Here is a 21,455-nt window from a genome sequence, read left to right as displayed (position 1 = left end):
AGTGCCTTTCTAAAGTTCTTTAGTATCAAATATATGATTTCCTTCAATGTGGCCATTTCTTTTTGAGTGCCTTCTAAAAGTTCTTTAGTATCAAATATATCATTTCATTTCTTGAAAAGAAAGGTTTTATCTTCCTTTTCCATATTTTTTTCAGTGGAGAGATTATATTAAAATTTTTCTATTTCATTATTAAATTTTTGTTTTAAAATTTATCTAATCTTTCCTGAACACCAACATTTTTCAGTAAAATTTTCCTTCCTTCAATTTTGGTAACACACTTGAAATTCATACTACTGCTTGAATTTTGATACAGCTTTTTTGGATATCAGCTGCCTCTGAACCAAATGAAAATTCTTCTTAATATACTTGCCATATTAATGTCCATCTAGTTCACATCTGTTACAAAAAAATATCTCTGCAGAATCTCTGCAATTCTCTTATTGCATCTTGGTAATGGTGTTTTTGTATCAAATAACTGTGAGTTTAATAATAATGAAGTCATTCTCATTGGTGTCAGAGTCCAGGACAATCTCTTAACTGAATCATTTCCTAGAACCAGTACTGTTCTTGTTTCAATTTCAGTGAAAATCATTAACTTGCACACTCATCTACTTTCCTCTTTTAAGTACATTCATTACTCACATTCAAGTCTTGGCTATAATAAAAAGTACTTCTGTGATTTTGCTTGAATTAAGTTGGTGATTCTTTTCTATTTGACTGGTGAAACATTTATTTTCTTGATCTTTTATCTCCATGACTACAGCAATTTAAGTCTGTTTTCCATCATTCCACAGATTCTTGTAGACTTTTGTATTTGTATTATCAGGGTGTCTCTTTATTATGTGATTCTTTAGTACATGCCTGAGAGAATTAATCAGAACTGGGATTCCTGGTTGGAAATCTTTCATTGCCAGGATGTGCTTATACTAACTTTTCTCCATACATGGTAATTTTCTATTTAACTCAAGGGATCTAGCATCCCTTTATCCATAGTTCTCTCTTTTTTGTTGTTAGGGATTGCACAGGTTCTCACAAGTGAATTTTCTCTATTATAAAAAGTCCCTTCAATCTCCTTAATAACAGGCCATCTTTTCTCATAAAGACCTCTACTCTCATGATCATCTCTTCCTCAGAAGGAATTGTGTTCCTGGTGCAATATCCAACAGTCAGTATATCTCATATATTTTTAAAGATCCAATGGATTAATGCACAGAATATTAATTGAATGGACTTCCCAGTTTTAAGCCCTGATCCTACTTTAAGTTACCTTGTAGTCTACTGATTCTTTGATTTTTCTTTTTAATATTCTTATAATGTCCTTGTTTTTATTCCTAAGGCTTACTCCTAAAATCAGGAAACTCCCAAGATTCAAATAAAAAAAAAACATTTCTGATTCATATTAAATCTCTTCATATCCACCTTCAAAATTCTGATAATTTATATTTTGCAAAGCAACAATACTTAGTAATAAACAATGCAGTAATAAACTTGTGTTATTAATATGCTTCAAATAAAATGAAACTGGCAAGTTAATGTTACTAATCTTCAGTAGTATCATCAAGAAATTTGAAATATAATTCTATGAGATTAGACCTTTGTGAAATAAAAATAAAATTAACTTTAGATGTAGTCCCCAACACAAGATAGAGGGGTATAGGAATCAACCAACCACATTTGTTGGGCACTCTCAGCCTGACATTTATTATTATATTTATTCTCATTATCTCAAATTCTAGGGTAACCCGGGAGTGTGTTTGGGTATTCTCAATAATATTAAAACCTTTTTTTCATTAATTAATCATTTATTTTAGAACCTTCATTTCAATTTGTGAAATAATATTTAATAAACCTGAACAACCTTTTTTAAAATAAGTTGTTCATATCTGTTCTCATCTCAAAAACACTAATATCCTCAACATTAAATTTACTGATAATATAATGTATTAATAACATATTCAATAATAACACAAAAACATAACTATCTATGATATATGAACTGAGAAAGATCATAACCAGAGTAACCTTAAGTGCAGGAGACTTTTCCTCTTTCTAAAAACACAATTCTACTAGGAATTCAGTTTACTTAAGGGTACCAATCAAAATCTTTCAAGAATTATCGTCAAACTTTTTGCAAAATAAAGGTTAAAATATTTTCATCAAGAATATTGATGAGGTGGAGCTGGAGCCAAGTAGCAGAGTAGATAGGATATTGCCTAAGCTCTCCACTACTTCCCTCAAAATCAACACTAGATCAAGCCTCTGAATGGATTTTGGAGTGGCAAAACCCACAAGCATCAAAGTGTAATAATTTTCAAGCTTAAGATACCTTGGAAGGATTTCAGGAAAGGTCTGTCTCATTGGAGGGGAAAATGTGGCCCAGTTCAGGGATGGTATGGAAGAAACCCAGCTCTGGGAGCAAGCTGTGGGAAATCCAGCTAGAGTCTCTTAGCCAAAATACAACAGTATTGACTCCTCTGACCTGGTTTTAAAGGCCAGAACAGCACATCAGCTGTGAGAACTCCAATGCAACTACAGAAGGCAAATTGTGAGACCCTGAATCCCACCATAACAGATGAGACTTAACCCAGCCCAGTGGGAAATCCTAAAGCACCACAAACCCCAATATAGTCAGTGAGAGGCCCTTGTTCCCCTGCAAAAGAAGCTTAGGACAATCTCCCCTGTGCCCTAGGAGATAAAATTTTAGAAATGCGCAAAAAAGCAAAAAGAGCCTTGACCATAGAGAGCTACTATGGAGACAGTGGCGATGACAACACAAACACAGAAGAGGAATATGAACTAGTTTTCATTTCAAAAAGTATTTTAAAAGAGAGACAGAAGAAAAATGGGAAAATAAAATGAGAGCTTTGCGAGAAAGCTATGAAAGTTTTTTTTGGAGGGAAGTCAACAACTTGGAAAAGGAAGCACAGAAACTGACTAAAGAAAATTCCTTAAAAATAAATTTGAAATGGAAAAAAATTAAATACTGAAGAAAATAACTTTTTTAAAAATTAGATTTGCTGAAATGGAAAAGAAAATCCATTGAATAAAACAACTGCTTTTAAAGTATAATTGCCCAAAATGCAAAAGGAGATAAAAAAAAGTTAAGTGAAGAAAATAATTAAATAAAAATTAGAATTGGAAAATGGAGCTGAATGCCTTAAGGGGACAACAAGAATCAGCCAAACAAAATTTAAAAACATGAAAAAATAGAAGAAAATGTAAAATATCTCACTAGGAAAACAATAGATGTGGAAAATAGATTCAGGAGAGACAATCTGAGAATTGTTGGATTACATGAAAGCCACAATGAAAAAAAAAAAAAAAAAAACCAACCTGGACAGCATCTTTCAAGAAATCATCAAGAAAAACTGTCATGATATCCTAGAACTCTAGAATAAAATAGTAATTGAAAGAATCTACCAATTATCTCCTGAAAGAAAACCTAAAATAAAAAGTCCAAGAAATATTGTAACTACATTCCAGAATTATCAAATCAAGGAGAAAATACTGCAAGCAGTCAGAAAGAAACTATTCAAATATTGAGACCTAGTAGCTTTCATATCAAATGATCAGTTATATAATATGATATTCTGGAAAGCAAAGGAACTTGGATTATGCAAATAAAAACAGATCTAAAGTTTGGAAAAACATTAAATGCTCAAGGGTAGGCTGTTACTAATAAAATAAAAATGATAATTCTACCTAACTTAATCTACTTATTCACTGCCATACCAACTCAAATGCCAAAAAATTATTTTATAGAACTAGAAAAAATAATAAGAAAATTCATCTGGAAAGACAAAAGATTAAGAATTTCAAAGAAATTAAAAAATGCAAAGGAAAGTGGCCTAACTATACCTGACCTAAAACTATAACACTGCAGTTATCAAAACCATTTGGTAATGGCTAAGAAACAGAGTAGTAAATCTGTGGAATAGGTTTGGTTCACAAGGCACAATAGTCATTGACTATAGTAATCTAGTGTCTGATAAACCCAAAAACTTCAGCTTTAAGGGATAAAAACTCACTATTTGACAAAACTTGCTGGAAAAAGTGGGAAATAGTCTGACATTGGCATTGGCCAATATCTAATACCCCATGCCAAGATAAGGTTGAAATGGTTTCATGATTTAGATATAAAGAGTGATACTGTAAGAAAATCAGGAATACAAGCAGTAATCTACCTTCAAGTATGTGGAGAAAAGAGGAATTTGTGGCCAATGAACAACTAGAGAACATTATGAAATGCAAAATGGATAATTTTGATTCCATTAAATCAGCAAAGTTTTGCACATAGAAAACCAATGTAGATAAGATTCAAAAGAAAGCAGAAAAATGGGAAACAACTTTTCACAGCCAGTATTTCTGATAAATGCATCATTTATAAAATATAGAAAGAATTGACTCAAATTTATAAAAAAAAATAAGCAAAAGGATATGAATAGGCAATTTTCAGATGCAGAAATTAAAGTGATTTCTAATCACAAGTAAATGCTCTAACTCACTATTGACTAGAGAAACGCAAATTAAGACAACACAGATGTACCACCTAACAACTCTCAGATTGGCCAAGATGAAAGGAAAAAATAATGAAAAATGTTGGAAGGGATGTGGAAAAACTGAGACACTAATGCATTATTGGTGGTGTTGTGAACTGATTCAACCATTCTGGAGAGCAATTTGGAACTATGCCCAAAGGAATATCAAACTTTGTATACCCTTTGATTCAAGTGTCTCTACTGTTAGTATCCCAAAGAGCTAAAGAAGGGAAAAGGACTCATATATACAAAAATGCTTGTAGCAGTCCTTTTTGTAATGGGAAGGACTGTTTTTATTTTGAATGTATTATCTGAGTAGAAGCCCATCAGCTGGATGGTATATCAAGTACATGAATCTAGTAGAAAATTATTTTATAAGAAATGTTGAGCAAGCTGATTTCAGAAAAGCCCGGAAAGACTTACATGAGCTGATGTTGAATGACGTGAACAGAATCAAGAAAATATTATATATAGTAACAACAAATTTATGTGAAGATCAACTCTCATGGCCTTGTCCCTTTTCAACAACAAAGTGCTTCAAGGCAATTCCAATAGACTTTGGCTGGAAAATGTCAATTACATCCCGAGAAAAAACTATGGAGAGTGAATGTGGATCAAAGTATAATATTTTCTCCTTTGTTCTTGTTATTTGTTCTTTTTTCTTTTTCTTTCTAGAGGTTTTTTTAACTTTTCATATTTTCCATGAGCAACATAAGGAATAAGGCAATATGTTTAGAAGAACTGCACATGTTTAACCTATATTGGATAGCTTGCTGCATTAGGGAGTGTGGCAGAGAGGAAGGAGGGACGAAAATTTAGAACACAAGATTTTGCAAAGGTAATTGTTGAAAACTATCTTTTGGGGCAGCTAGATTGCACAGTGGATGGAGCACTGGCTCTGAAGTCAGGAGGATTTCAGTTCAAATCTGACCACAGATACTTAACACTTCCAGCTGTGTGACTCTGGGCAAGTCACTTAACCTCAATTGCCTCACAAAAAGAAAAAAAATTGGTTCATTTTTTCTCCTGGTCAAGTGTAATCCAACACTGATTCCCCATCCTAATTTCTACATTAGTTTTCATTTTCTTATCTAGCTGGGCTAAATCTGAGTCTGCTGCTTTTTGTGAGGAAAGACTTTTGGTCAATGGGGGACCTTAACCAAATTTCCAGTTATAAGGGAATACTTTCAGACTTCTTTTGTGGAGATAAGCAGAAGATGGAGTTTATATGCAGAGGCTCTTCAATAGGGAAAGAGGGGTACCCGCCAAAATAGGTCCCAGGGACAAGCTCAGAAATTCTTTGTGTCTCTGTTGGGAGCTACTAGGGGAGACATACTGAATGAACATTTTAAAGTCTCTGGCATTAATTCATAAAGTTTTTACTTAGTGGGGTTTCCTCCTTTTTTGACCTATGGATTCAGCTGTTTATATTTGGGTACATATTTCCCTTTACTTTTTTGGAGGTTGTTCCTAAAGAAATGAGCAATTGCCATTTTATTAATCAAAAGATCTTCAAGTTTTCTTTGCTTTTCAAGCACGTTCACTAAAATTTCCAAGTTTCTTTTTTTCTTATCCAAAGATAAAGGCAATATGATCAAGTTTTCTATTGAGATACTAGGTAGGGGCAGAGCTAAGATGGTGGAGAAGACACACCACGACTTTCTAAGCTCTTCTCTTACCTTCTTTATCAATATTATATCGAGCCTCAAAAATAGTCTTGACTGCTACAATTCATAAAGACAAAAAGTATAATAACTCACCAGCCGAAGAAAATCTACAATCTCACCAAAAAAGGTTTGCTCCCAGGCCAGGGGGGAGATCAGCATAGACTGGGAGAGAAATTAGATTCTGAGGAGAGACTCAAACTGAAAGTGAAAGCACAGATCTCAGCACGAGCTCATAGCCCCAACCCCCAGTACGGGCTTTTCCTTGGGGCAGTTGCGAACCTACACCGCAGGAGGGCACAGCCCAGGTTAGCCTCCAATCTGCGCAGTGGGGGGCTCGGCTTGGGGCCATAGAACTTGCGCAGGGCCGATTTGTCGGGCAGAGATGTTGGCGCAGAGACACTGGAGCAGAGACTGCCAGGCAGACTTCCTGTAGAATGGGTGGTTTGCAGTCAGCTGTTAATATCCACAGCCCCACAAGAGTCTCTGGCCTGGGGCAGTGACACTTTCACCCCTTAGTCTCTAGCCTAGGGCAATCGCTAACCCACACAGCCCAACTGGGCACTTCCATAGTTGGGCCAGTGCTAAATCCACCTACTGTTGGGGGAAGGGAAAACTCTCACTCAGAGCACTCCCATACCTCCGAGCTGGAAAACTGTTTACATCTCTCCTGTTCTGCAGAGGAAGCTGGTAACCCCCTTGCCTAGGAGGCATACCCTAAAGGCTTTAAAACATGAATAAAAAGATGAAAAGAACGATAGACAGCTTCTATGCAGAAAAAGAGCAGGTCAGCAAACCTGAAGAGACAGCAAATAGCAAAACATGCACCAGACTCCTCTTTTACATGATGCTCTCATAAAAGAGAACATTAATAGTCTCAAAAGAGAGTTAGAAGATAATGGGGAAAGGAAAGAGAAGCCTTACAAGAGAGCAACAACTTCCTGAAATACGAATTGGAAAAAGTAAAAAAATCTCAGGAAAGTAAGAATTGTGAATTGGAAAAAATAAAGAATTCACTAGAAAGTAGGATTTGTGAAATGGAAAAGACAAAGAACTCACAAGAAAGTAGGATCTGTGAATTGGAAAAAGAAAATAATTCACTAAAAAAAAAAAAAATTAGTGAAATGGAAAAAAATTTCACAGACCAAAACAATACTTTTAAAAACTCAATTGGACATATACAGAAAGAAGTAAAAAAAGCTAATGAAGAAAATAATTCTTTAAAAATTAGAACTGAAGAAATAGAAACTAATGATTCACTGAGACAACAAGAATTAGTCAAGCAAAAACAAAAAAATGACAAACTGGAAAAATCCATGAATTATCTACTTGCAAAAACGACAGACTTGGAAAATAGATCTAGGAGAGATAATCCTGAGGATTACTGGACTTTCCGAAAATTATGATGAAAAAAAGAGCCTAGATACTATTTTACAAGAAATCATCAAAGAGAACTGCCCAGATGTAATAGAATCAGAAGGTAAAATAGGCATTGAAAGAATTCATTGAACACTTTCTGAAAGAGACCCTAAAATAAAAACCCCAAGGAATATTGTGGCCAAATTTCAGAACTATCAGATTAAGGAAAAAAATTTACAAGCAACCAAAAAAAAAAAAAAAACCAATTTAAATACCGAGGTGCCACAATAAGGATCACCCAATTTCTGGCTGCCTCCATATTAAAGGATCGAAGGGCCTGGAATCTGATATTCCGAAAGGCAAAAGAAGTTGGGGTGCAGCCAAGAATAAACCACCCAGCTAAGCTGAGCATTTTCTTCCAGGGAAGAAGATGGACATTTAATGAAACAAATGAATTCCATTTGTTTCTAAGGAAAAAAACAGAACTAAACAAAAAATTTGATCTCCAACCATAGAACTCAAGAGATGCAGAAAAGGTTAAAAAGAACTCTTGAGAATTGTATTTCTGTTGTGGATATACAAAAAGAATACATGTATAATTTGATTTTACTGATATAACATAAAAAAGGGAAGTAGATATGGAAAAGGGATGGGCAGAAAAGGTGGGAAGGAGGGATAAAAGAGGGAAACCACATCCCATGAAGAGGCAAAGGAAACTTATCATTTTGAGGAATTTAGAGAGGGGAGGAACATTGTGTGAATCTTACTCCCATCAGAGTTGGCTCAAAGAAAAATAATTGACATTTTGTTTTAGAGAAAATTCTCCCATTAAAAAAGGGGAGAGGAAAAGGGAAAAGAAAAGAGTAATAAGGGAAGGAAGGGAAAAGATTAAAGGGGGAGGGAGGATTCTAAACAGAGTAAGTGTCGTGATAAGGGGTACATAAGTTCAAAAAGGAAAGAGGGTTGGGGAGGCAAGAAAAAGTAAAGCATAATCTGGGGTTATTAGGATGGCAGGAAATACAGATTTAGTAATTCTAACCGTAAATGGAATGGGATGAACTCCCCATAAAGAGGGAGGCAGATAGCAGACTGATCAAAAGTCAGAACCCTTCAATATGTTGTTTACAAGAAACACATTTAAAGCAGGAGAACATATAGAGTACAGGTAAAAGGCTGGAGCAAAATCTATTATGCTTCAGGTAAAGTCAAAAAGCAGGGTAGCATCCTTATTTCAGATCAGCAAAAGCAAAATTGATCTAATTAAAGAGATAAGGAAGGAAACTACATCCTGCTAAAGGGTAGCATAAACAATGAACAATATCAATATTAAACATATATACCAAGTGAAGTGGCATCCAACTTCCTAAAGGAGAAGTTAAGAGAGTTGCAAGAAGAAATAGACAACAAAATTGTAATAGTGGGAGATCTCAACCTTGTACTCTCAGAATTTGACAAATCAAACCACAAAACAAATAAGAAAGAAATTAAAGAAGTAAATAGAATATCAGAAAAATTAGGTATGTTAGATCTTTAGAGAAAATTGAATGGAGATAGAAAGGAATACACTTTCTTCTCAGCAGTTCATGGAATCTATTCAAAAACTGACCATATATTAGGACATAAAGACCTCAAAATTAAATGCAAGAAAGCAGAAATAGTAAATGCTTTCTTTTCAGATCATGATGCAATAAAACTACATTCAACAAAAAGTTAGGGGTAAATAGACCAAAAAGTAATTGGAAACTAAACAATCTCATCTTAAAGAATGATTGGGTGAAGCAGCAAATTATAGTTACAATGAATAATTTCACTCAAGATAATGACAATGATGAGACATCATACCAGACATACCAAAGCGGTAATAAGAGGGAATTTTATATCCTTAGAGGCTTACTTGAATAAAACAGAGAAAGAAAAGATTAATGAATTGGGCTTGCAAACTAAAAAAACTAAAAAAAAAAAAAAAAAACCCAATCAAATACTAAATTTGAAATTCTAAAATTAAAAGGAGAAATTAAAAATATTGAAAGTAAAAAAACTATTTAACTAATTAATAAAACTAAGAGTTGGTTCTATGAAAAAGCCAATAAAATAGATAAGCCTTTGGTAAATCTGATTAGAAAAGGAGGGAGGAAAATGAAATTAGTAGTCTTAAAAATGAAAGGAGAACTTTCCACCAATGAAGAGGAAATTAGAGAAATAATAAGGAGTTATTTTGCTCAACTTTTATGCCAATAAATTTGATAACCTAAGTGAAATGGATGACTACCTCAAAAATATAGACTTCCAGACTAAGGAAGAGGAAGGAAGTAAATTGTTTGAATAGTCCATTTCAGAAAAAGAAATAGAACAGGAATTAAACAACTCCCTAAGAAAAATCCCCAGGACAGATGGATTTACATGTGAATTCTACCAAACATTTAAAGAACAATTGGCCCCAGTGCTATATAAATTATTTGATAAAATTGGGAAATGAAGGAGTCCTACCAAATTCCTTCTATGACACAGACATGGTACTGATACCTAAACCAGATAGGTTGAAAACAGAGAAAGAAAATTAAGACCAATCTCCCTAATGAATTGATGCTAAAATCTTAAATAAGATATTAGCAAAAAGACTGAAAAATCATCCCCAGGATAATACACTATGATCAAGTAGGTTTATACCAGGAATGCAGGGCTGATTCAAAATTAGGAAAACTATCAATATAATTGGCCAATTAATAACCAAATTAATAAAACCATATGATCATCTCAATAGATGCAGAAAAGCATTTGACAAAACCAAAATCCATTCCTGTTAAAACACTTGAGATATAGGAAAAATGGACTTTTCCTTAAAATAATCAGCAGCATCTATTTAAAACCATCAGTAAGCATCATATGTAATGGAGACAAACTGCAACCATTTCCAATAAGATCTGAGGTGAAACAAGGTTGCCCACTATCACCGTACTATTTAATATTGTATTAGAAACTAGCTTTGGCAATAAGAGCTAGAGAGATTAAAGGAATAAGAATAGGCAATGAGGAACCAAATTATCACCTTTTGCCAATGATATGATGGTATATTGAGAACCCGAGATTATACTAAAAAGTAATTAGAAAATCCACAACTTTAGAAAGTTGCTGGTTATAAAATAAACCCACATAAGTCATCGGCATTCTTATATATCACTAATAAATCCAACAGTCAGAGTTACAAAAGAAATTATTAAAGTAACTACTGATATAAAAATATTTAGGAATCTATCTGCCAAGGGAAAATCAGAAACTTTATGAGCAAAATTACAGACCACTTTTCACACAAATTAAGTCTGATCTAACCAATTGAAAATATTAAATGCTCTTGGATAGGGGAGCAAAATAATAAAGATGACAATATTATAAACAATCTATTTATTTAGCCTATACCAATCAGACTCCCAAAAAACTATTTTAATGACCTAGAAAAAAAACAAATTCATGTGGAAAACAAAAGGTCAAGAATTTCAAGGGAATTAATGAAAAAAATCAAATGATGGTTTAGCTGTACCAGATCTAAAATTATATTATGAGCAGCATTACCAAACTATTTGGTTATTAGAATAGATTAGTTGATCAGTGGAATAGATTAGGTCCAAGGGATAAACAGTAACAAATATAGCAACCTAGTCTTGAAAACCCAAAGATCCCACTTTTGGATAAGAACTACTGTTTGATTAAAATTGTTGGAAAATTGGAAACTAATATGATGAAACTAGATTGATCTATTTAACCTAGAACCAAGATAAGGTCAAATGGGTTCAAGGACCTAGGCATAAGAATGAAATATTAATAAATTAGAGGAAATGGATAACCCTCAGAAGGAAGGTCTTATGACCAAAGCAGAACTAGAGATAATTACTGATCACAAAATAGAAAATTCGATTATACCAAACTGAAAGTTTTTACAAAACAAAACTAATGCAGACAAGATTAGAAGGAAGCAAATAAACTGGGAAAATATTTTACACAAAGGTTCTGATAAAGGCCTCATTTCCAAAAATATATAGAGAATTAACCTAATTTATAAAAAATCGCCATCTCCAATGAAAAGGTCAAGGAATGAACAGACAATCTCAGATGAAGAAATTTTTTTAATTAAAGTCTTTATTTACAGGATTTACATGGACTTTAACATACTGTAAACTTTGTTCCACTTTCACCCTTCCCCCTCCTGATGGCAGGATGACCAGTAGAGAAATATTAAAATAACCAACACAAAAGTAAACAAAACAATTTGTTCACAAAGAACCAGACCGAATTATTGTACAATTCTTTGAAGGAAACAAAAATTGTGCATAAAAAGGATAGGATTTAGACGGTTCTTGTTATCCCCAGAGTTTTTCGCTATCGTCAGTCATTACTGCCTTGAAATGAATTTGTTGATCCCTGAGATACCCGCTATTCCCATCAGACTGGTTTCATCCATCTGATATTGTTGGCTAAGCATAATATCCGCCTATTGCTCATTACCCAGTAGTTCCTTTCTCCAGGCTTCTTTCTGAAAATCCCTTGGCATTTTACAGAACCAGTTTCCCCATAATTTCATATACCATAATTTACTTGATTCTCCAATGCATCATTAGTTTCCATTCTAACACTAAAAGTCTCAAGAACTTTGTGCATCAGCCTTTTCCCAATTCTTTTGGGAAATAATCCCAGTATATCCTGGAAGGGTACGAAGAATTTGATAACCTTTTTGAGCAAGTTCAAACTATTCAAAATGGTTATTCAAATCCAGCAAAATGATCCAAGAATTCCCGACCCTCCAATAATCATCAGATGAAGGAAATTGAATTTTAGTCAAATGGAAAGATGCTCAGTTCAATTAATCAGGAGAAATTTGGAAATTAAGCCAAAAAATACCACAACTTGTCAGATTGGCCAAGATACGGAAAATACTGATGTTGTTCGAAAGGATGAAGGAAAACTGTATGACAATTACATCAGCCTTTTGGTGGTTAAGCAAACTGAAATGAATCCATCATGGGAAATGGCTGAATTGCTCAAAGGGAAATTATTAATTGTATTTATTTCCAAGTGATTTCAGAAACTGGATCTATATCCATGTACTAAATGGCAGGAACCAGGGATCATTATATTTAAAAACTTTAGCACCTTTGATGGGGGTGGAAATAAACTAATATTTCATCAGTAATGAACCGAATGTATCCAGAAATAAATTGGTGTATTATAAAAAATAATGAATTATTACTTTTGTATGACCCGATATTTAAAGAAAGCCTGAATATTTACCAATATTTCTGATGCTGATTTCCTACAAAAATAATTTGGAACCAGGGTTTCAATTATATTTAAAATTAATCTATTATATGACCATGATATAGGCCTAAAATTAATAAGAATGAATTTTAATGCGTAATAACTTCCATGTTATTCAGTAAATAAGACTTTAATACAATAAATATAAAAAGAATTTATTGCCAGTGAGTTTATTGAAATTTTTTATTCTTCATGATTAATGTAAATAAGGCCTGATTTAATTTAAAAAAAAGTGGTATAGTAATTATTTGATTAATTTTTTTATTTTTAATAATAGTAATATCTATTTTCATTCTCCATTTTGGTGTTTTAATTTGTTTTATGATTTTATTGAGATAGACTGGTTTCTTCAAATTCGTAAAGTTACCCAAATATCATGTAAATTTAAATTTATTATTAATAAGAAATATTTTTAAAAAAATATCAGTTTTTTAAAAATTACTCCATTTTAGAATGTTATTTTCTTGTTCCTTAATATTTTTATAATCCATGGATGACTTAGTTTACAATTACAGGAGCATCAAGACAAGCAAGACCCACAATGGATAGTAAAAAGAACTTTTATTGAATGGAGATAAGCTTGTGTTTATAGCAGGAGAAGGAAATCATGGTAGTGCTCTGTGAAGCAGCACTACAGGTGAAACTGAGAGAGTCCTTTTGTAAATATATATGAAATATATAAACATATTTAGATAGATAGATATAGATATATTTTATATTGTTACTGTGTAAGTTTTTTTCTTAATTCTTTTTTTTACATAACTACCAAACACAAAATGTATTATGTCCATCTCCTTTTAAAAAATCATTTGAAACTTTAGTAATATCATTTGTGATTGGGTATAATTTATGGAGTTTTATATTAAGTGAAGATTTTCAATCACCTCAGAGTCTTCAAGGTTGCCACCTTCAGTTTTAAGTAGCTCCTAAATTTAATCTCTTATTTCACATATCTTGTTTTAGAATTTAAATTATTTTGTACGAGTACTGAGAAACAGCTAGCTAAGCTGTTTAACTTAAAGCTAAATCATGTGTAGCACTAACAAAAAACAACAGGAAATTTTTATTGATAACTTATGGAATTTGTTTCCCATATAAAGTATTGATTGATATAGTACTGATATTTAATAAAAATGTTCAACTCAGATCCATTTTATGTGCACTCATTTTTTTCCTGTTTTAGCTCTATTTGAACCAAAGCATTTCCAATAAATGGGGCACTGGTTAATTTTGATTTTTTCATTTGTCTTGCCTTCTTACCATTAGATGAAACAGATCCAGGCACTATAATGTTTTCTGAATCAAAGTGATCATCACAATGGTTTTGTGTGGGGCCAGTCTGCAATTCTATGCTGTTCCATTTACTGAAATGTATTAACACACTGGCTAGGGTGCTAACCCAAAGAAGGGTGTTAACAGAGGCAACATAGCCTGGGTTTCAGGATTCTATCCAGATCTTCTGTAGTGTTTACCAGGGCACAAAGAAGTCTTGTTATATCTTACCCTGGATGGAATTCCATTCTTTTTTGTGGCCTTACCCTTTACAATACAGAAAATGATTTGGTCTTTCAGGGGTGTTGTATTGTCATTATTGGGTGTTTTTTTTTTTTTCTTTTCTGGTTATTGTTATATAAAATTATGCTGGTAGAACACAAGCTTTGGCAGGTTCTATAAATTGGAAAGCCTTCATGTACAGACCTTGCAAAGAGAGTATGCATCTGATGAACCATGGAAAGGAAGTTAGAGAGGCTGGCCACCAAGCAATGGATTTTTTTTTTTTTTTGGCCATAGAAATAAAATGTTCTACAAAGCATGGAGGATTTCTTATTTATTTTAGCAAAGTACTTACAAAATAAAATTACAAATCTTTTGATGTACTTAAGACTGTATGTCAACAAAATAAATTCTTATAAAAACAATCTTTAAATTGTCTTTTGATTGACTTAAGACTGAAAATGCAAAGATAACTAACTTGGCTTCTCAAATGACAATGGGCGTGAAATGAGAGGTATCTCTCATTTTGGAAGGTTTATGGCAAGAGGAAAGCAGAAGTAATAAAATTCAGATTTGGAGAAATGAACTAGTATTATGGTCCAGGGTATTCTGAAAAAATGCTTTCTTTCATGTGGAAAACTATATTACACATTCTTTGTCAAATATTGTATGTATGTATGGGATATAGCAGTTTTGCCAAAAAAAAAAAAAAATCATGCTTTGAAATAAATTTAAAGATTTGGAAATAAGCTAATGACCAATTAAATATTTCAGTAGAATAAGATGGCATTAAATTATACTATTGGTTACAAATCTATAACACATAGCTAAGGAATGTGTTCACTTTTATTCATAACAGAGCATGAGGCTAATGAAAATGATCAAAAGAAATCAGGGGGAAAACTGTTAAATCTCTGTAGTGAACATTACTATGATCTTTTTAGAGAACTGTATAAAGTGTCCCTTCTACTATGGTTGTCAAAATAAGAGACAGTTTTAATTTTCCATTTTAAACAAAAAGAACAACTAATTGTTCAGTTAGAGAAAGAAATGTTTTGAAATGTCAACTTGGTGTATGACATTAGAACTGAGAAGTCAGGGAGAGTTACACTAAAGTAATATATCTCAGCACACTACTATGACAGTTGCAATGGTCTGTTATGCTGTTAAGCAATTATGACATTGTTTAAATGATAGTGGTCTAATTTAAGCTCTTGAAAGTAAAAGAATCTAGAATAAAGGTTAAAATTCCAACCTTAACTCACCCAATTGCATATTTTGAATGGCAGCACAGTTAAGGGTTTAATCTGAAACAGAAGAGCTAAAAAGAGACATACTAAACTGGATGGTACTTGTGGAATAAATTAAACTGTACATGATAGGTAACAATTTGGAAGCTATATTATCTTTTTCAAATTTTAAGGGTAACTCCTGGAATCATAAATGATACCTGGCTCACTAGATCTTACAGCTTCATGGCTTTAGTAGGACTATTAACTTTCCAGAATTTAAATATTTATTATATTCGTTGGGGACAGGGAAGGGGAATGTTTTAAAATATTCTCTCAATTAGGTTTAGCATAGCTGGGCACCCATTTTACCAATTAAATGTGAGGGAAATCTGAGGAATATAGTTTAACCAATTTTTTGGGACAAATGTTCTGCTTCCAATTAGAAATACATGGCACTAAAAACAAATGAAAAGTGAAAAATATATTCAAAAAGAACAAGAAGGAAATGGAATATCATGTGCCTGACATAAAATTGCCATGTGCTGTGTTTTTAAATTTAGTTAAAAAACAGCAACTATTTAAAAAATGTTGTGAATTATTTTTTTTCATTGTTCATAATGATAAGCCAAATCCAACATTTTATATATTAAACTAGAAAATACTTCTCAAAAAGACAGTGGCTGAATGGCTACATTTGTGTTTCCCTTTATCTAGTGCTACTAATTCTAATATCCAGATATGATTAAAACAAAAGTTTCTGTTCATGTTTTCTGAAAGCCATGCTGAGGAAAATAATTTTCATTATCTATGTATCGTCTTAAGAAATATGTTACTGTGATTTAATCGATATGAAAACTCTTTCTACCACTACAGATTGCAAGACCTTAGTAAATAATTACTAGAGAAGTGTCTGATGCTCAGAACTTGTTTATGGTCACATAGATAATGTCAGAGGTAGAATTTGTACACAGTTTGTACACAAATATATGTATTTGACATCAGGCCTATATTCTAAGTACTATGCCTTATGCTTCACTGTCTCAAAAAAAATACACATATTATATTACATGCATTCCTACATACAGTATATGTTTAGGTCAAACTGCTATAAAATTCTAACTTATCTAGTAGTGCAAGCGATAAGATTCTTCCATTGTTCTTGGGGATCTATATCACTGACTCACCTTTAAATGAATAAATAGGTAGCAAATAATTGATTGGATAGAAATAATGATTTTCCCTTCTCTAAAAGCATTATAGTAGGAAGCCTTCAGGGATCATTCTTTAATTTTTAGGAGGAACATAAAGGTCAGGGAGTTTAAGTGACCCATTTAAGGTCATAGGGAATAACTATCAGAGGATGGATCTTAACCTTGTTCTTCTGAAATCAAAGTCAATAACTCTCCTACTATGCTATATTGCTTCCTGAGTTAGCAGGTGAGCTACTGATGCAGCCGAGATGTATTTTACTTTTTAAATTTTACTGAGAATCAGCCATAAAATTCAACAAAATGTACCAAAGTATAAAGAAGCACAATATGATATCATCCAGATTCTAAGACCATGGTTGGAGTTTTGTGTAACCTCCATTGTGAAATATTCTACAGTGTTGGCTGCTAAAGTGCACTGACTGGTTTCACAAGGTACCCAAAGATATGAAAGCAGATATTAAAAGGGATTATGGGACTGACATATTTAATTTTCAAACATTTTTTCATGACATTTAAAATAAGAAACTCTTATTTTGATTATTTGCATCTCCAGTAAAAATAAGTGAACAAGACATTGACCCACAAAACACAGAAAGGAAGTATTCTGGAATTAATTTTAACTGTCAAAAGGAGAATCACTACTGTGAAATATTCTTTTAAAATTTTGCTTACCTGTGAGGATTTGGCAAACTTCTGACTATATTCCTTCTCAATCTGCTTCAACCTGCTATTGGCCTGAAAAACAAAAACACACACACATATATAAAAGGAAACCAGATTAGCTTAGCTAAAGAACGTGTCCAGACACTTCACTGCTGACCTATATGCTTGGCATTCTCTTGACATGCCTATCACCAAGCAGCTGGGATAGCTGCCAAGTACAACACTCTTTTGTGGCAGCCACAAAAACTACACAGTTTGTCTTTGATCTGAAGCCAACTATTCATCACTTAAAAGGCAAAAAAAATGTATCTTTGTTGCCAGTTATTAGAAAAACATGCAAATTCAGTGGCTAAAAAGAGAAAAAGTGAGAGGTACAGACATACCAAAAGTATGAAAGAGAGAGAAGAAAAATTACTAAGAAGTGAATGGGAAAAGAAGGCATTAATATTGAGTAAGAAGAAGAAGAGATGAGGAAAAGTTTTGATGAGGAAGTTTAATAAACTTTCCCCTTAGTTTGAAAATTTAAAAATTTAAAAATTCAAATAATGTTAGAAATGTGACATTTATTTTATAATTTAGTGATTAAAAAAATCAACAAAATTCCTAAATCAAACAATTTGCATGCTAAGACTGTGGCATATAACTACAAAAATTATATAACCTGCCACACCCTACTCCAAGAGCTTCCTCCTTTGATTTTTTAATAGTGCTGACTATTGTACTACACATTTGACATTTAGCATATGATTAAATTATTATTTATCTTTTTTATATATCTGCCTCAAGTTCTTAAATTGACAGGAAAGATCATTTTTTAAAATTTTATATCTTCAGTGCTTAGAATAGTTCATTTCATGTTATATATACTTCATAAATATTTGAGTTATTAACTTTTCTTCTGAAATATCTAAGGGGAAAAGCATTTACTTGGCTAAAAATAATGGGGCATACCAATCTTAGAAGAATCAAAATTTCAGCTATCTTAAAAGGCAATGGAAAGATGTATTGTACATATTTCAATTTAATCCAACTCATTTTATATAATAACAAAATTAGAAAGAAGCCATCAAGGACAAACTATAATAAGAAAAAAAAAATTCCTCGACAGCACACCCCCAAGAACAACCATTCAATATTTCTTTTAAGAAAAGCAGGTAACACTTAATTTCCCTTTGGCACCATTTTTCATTTAAGGATAGGTCTAATTATTAGGAAACTTTCACTTATATCAAATCTAAACTGGTTTCTTCATAACTCATTTATTGATCCCAGAAGAACAAGTTCAACCCTCCATCTGTCAGCATGTCAAATATTTGAAGACAGCTATCATGTCCAAAGTCTTTTCCATGTTAAAAGTCACCAGTTTTTTTCTCTAAAGATCCTTATAAGGTATGATATTTAGGCCCTTAAATAATTCCAGCTTTCTTTCTCTGAACACTTTCCAGTATAATATTTTATTTCCTAAATGTAGCATCTACAACTAAATATAGACACAGTCTGACCAGGGCAGAATATTATATAGTGTTATCATTTTCTTATTCTTAGTCACTATGTTTTTCAATGTAGTCTAAAAGTGAATTAGTTTTCTTGGGTTCCAAATCACAATTGACCTTTGTTGAGGTTGTAGTCCACTGAAATAATAACATCTTTCCCAAAGAAGCTGGTCCTTAGCAATGTCTTCTTCATCTTTTGCTAAATTGTTTAATTTTAACCTGAGTATAAACTTTTATATTGATTCGTTTTAAAGTTTATCATTTTAGATATGGCCTAATGTACCAGTCTTTCAAGAGTGAAGATTCCTGATTTTGTCATCCAATAGTACCTATCTTTCCTTGTTTGGTGTAATCTGCAAATTTAATATGTAGACATTTGTTCTGAGTTGAATTGAATTCAACAAAGAATAGAATAAGTAGGCCATAGAAAATCACCAATGATGATTGATTGGAATAAATGGATATGTATGAAAGAAGTAGGCTGATAAAAAAAAAAGACAGAGAATAAGATAGTCACATTTAATGTTGTACTGATAGAATCAATCAACAATGAGCCTTTAATAAAGCCTAAGTGGCTATAAGGACAGTGGTAGAGAAAGGTAATAAATTCTGCTTTGTTTGACTTTGAAATGCTTAGAGGACAATCAGTTCAAGATCTTAAAAGGGCAATTGAAGAAGCAGAACATTCAAGGCATGGGGGACTACCAGTCTAAAGATATAGAGATGGAAGAAGAAATATGTGTGAGGAACAGCAAAAAGGCCATTATGGTTTTGAAAAGCATATGGAAAGGAAATAATATGTAAAAAGACGTCAAAGAGAGGAAGTTCTAGGTTACAAAAAGCTTTAAATGTCAAAGTGAGTTAATATTTGATTTTGGTGACGACAGAAAGCCACTGGAGCTCGTTAAGCAGAGGAGTAACATGGCCAGACCAGACCAGACCAGACTTTAAGATAATCACTTCAGCTACATGGGGGACGGATTTATTAAATTAGGGAAAGACTTCTGGAAAAGAAACCAAGTAGGAGACTACTGGAATAGTCCAGCCAAGAGATAATCTGAACCTGTAATAGGTGATAACCATCTGAGTAGATAGAAGATGTAACTAATAGATGTTGTTCATCCTTCATTTCAAAGAAGACCAATGATATCATGGAAGATGTCTTGAGTTGTGAGTGAATTGATTTAAATGAAGCAGACTGGCACAAAGTCATCATCCTCACTCTTTCTTCCACAGTCACTGAAGTCCACTGATAAGACAAAAGTCAGAATAATTGGTAATAGTATAGGATGCAGTGGACAACCATAGCATCTTTGATATCTGACCAAGCTCTATGCACTCCACAATGCCTGCTTCAGCCACCTTCATGGCTGTTGGAACAGACTGTTTTGACTCACTTGTTCTACTGGGGAAAGTCTTCACATGCTTGAGGTAGACATCCCCTCATTCATGGATGAGTCTAAGGGCTATTGGTAACCCTGAACCTGATTTAGCCTGACAAAACAGATTTACTGGGGTGTGATCACTGTGTATGGTAGAGCTTCTTGGCGTCAAAGGTGGGAGTTATGAGAAAGGTGGATATTAAATGTATATAAGCAGCCCTGAAAAGAATTCAGCAAGCTTTCACAAGAGAGATGTTAGTCCTCCCTGAAAACCCATATTCCCCATGATAGACATGATAAAGTTAAAAAGAAGAGAAATAATGAAGAGAGAAATGACAAGATATGGCATCTGATTGGTGGGTTAAATGAGAGTTGAAGATGACACCAGGGTTGCTGGTGTTATAGTGTAAGTAGCTATAAGCAGCAATAGGAAAGTTTCATAGAGAGATTAGAGGAAGAGGGGCAGAAAAAGTATAACCAGTTCAAGATCTTTGAAAAGAAGTTCATAATGTAAGACTGAAATTTAGATCTTCCTCCTAAGGGAACAACTTTCACAGAAATGATAATGGGAATGGAAAAAAATCAACAAGGAGGGAGCAAAAAGAGATATGAGAAATCCTAGGATGGAGATAAATGCTTCAGAGAGGTCAAAAACAATGTAATTTAAGAAAATATTGAAGTGAGCCACGATGGCTGAGAGAACGCATGCATCTATCTAAGCCAGGGGTCCTCAAACTTTTTAAATAGGGGGCCAGTTCATTGTCCCTCAGACTGTTGGAGAGCCGGACTATAGTAAAAACAAAACCTTTGTTTTGTGGGCCTTTAAATAAAGAAACTTTATAGCCCTGGGTGAGGGGGATAAGCATCCTCAGTTGCTGCATCTGGCCCACAGGCCATAGTTTGAGGACCCTGATTCTAAGCTTTTCCTTGCTCTCAGACTACTTCTTTTATAAAAGGCCTCAGAAATAGTGCTTGACTGAAAAATACCATTAATATTGGGAGTACAACACACTACCAACAGAAGATATCCTCGAAATTCTCCAGAAAAGATCTGTTTTTACTCACAGGCAGAGATGGTTAAACCAGGCACAGGCACAAGAAAGTTGGCATTG

General features: G+C 33.2%; 1 protein-coding gene across 13 annotated transcripts in view; it reads right to left on the bottom strand.

The window, feature by feature from the left end:
- Positions 1-21,455, bottom strand: part of CEP112 (centrosomal protein 112) — a 605,978-nt gene that overhangs the window by 173,014 nt on the left and 411,509 nt on the right. For all 13 annotated transcript variants that reach the window (XR_004233797.1, XM_031965673.1, XM_031965672.1 and 10 more), the window contains one exon: positions 17,478-17,540. Coding sequence is in view for 12 of the 13 variants with exons in the window: in XM_031965673.1 (XP_031821533.1) it covers positions 17,478-17,540 (63 nt within the window). In the remaining variant the exon portion in view is untranslated. The remainder of the gene's footprint in view (positions 1-17,477; positions 17,541-21,455) is intronic.

The sequence above is a fragment of the Sarcophilus harrisii genome, chromosome 4 (assembly GCF_902635505.1).
Source record: "Sarcophilus harrisii chromosome 4, mSarHar1.11, whole genome shotgun sequence".
NCBI classification, from domain to species: Eukaryota; Metazoa; Chordata; class Mammalia; order Dasyuromorphia; family Dasyuridae; genus Sarcophilus; species Sarcophilus harrisii.
Note: the sequence above shows the minus strand (reverse complement) of the source record. Positions and strands in the feature narration are given on the sequence as shown.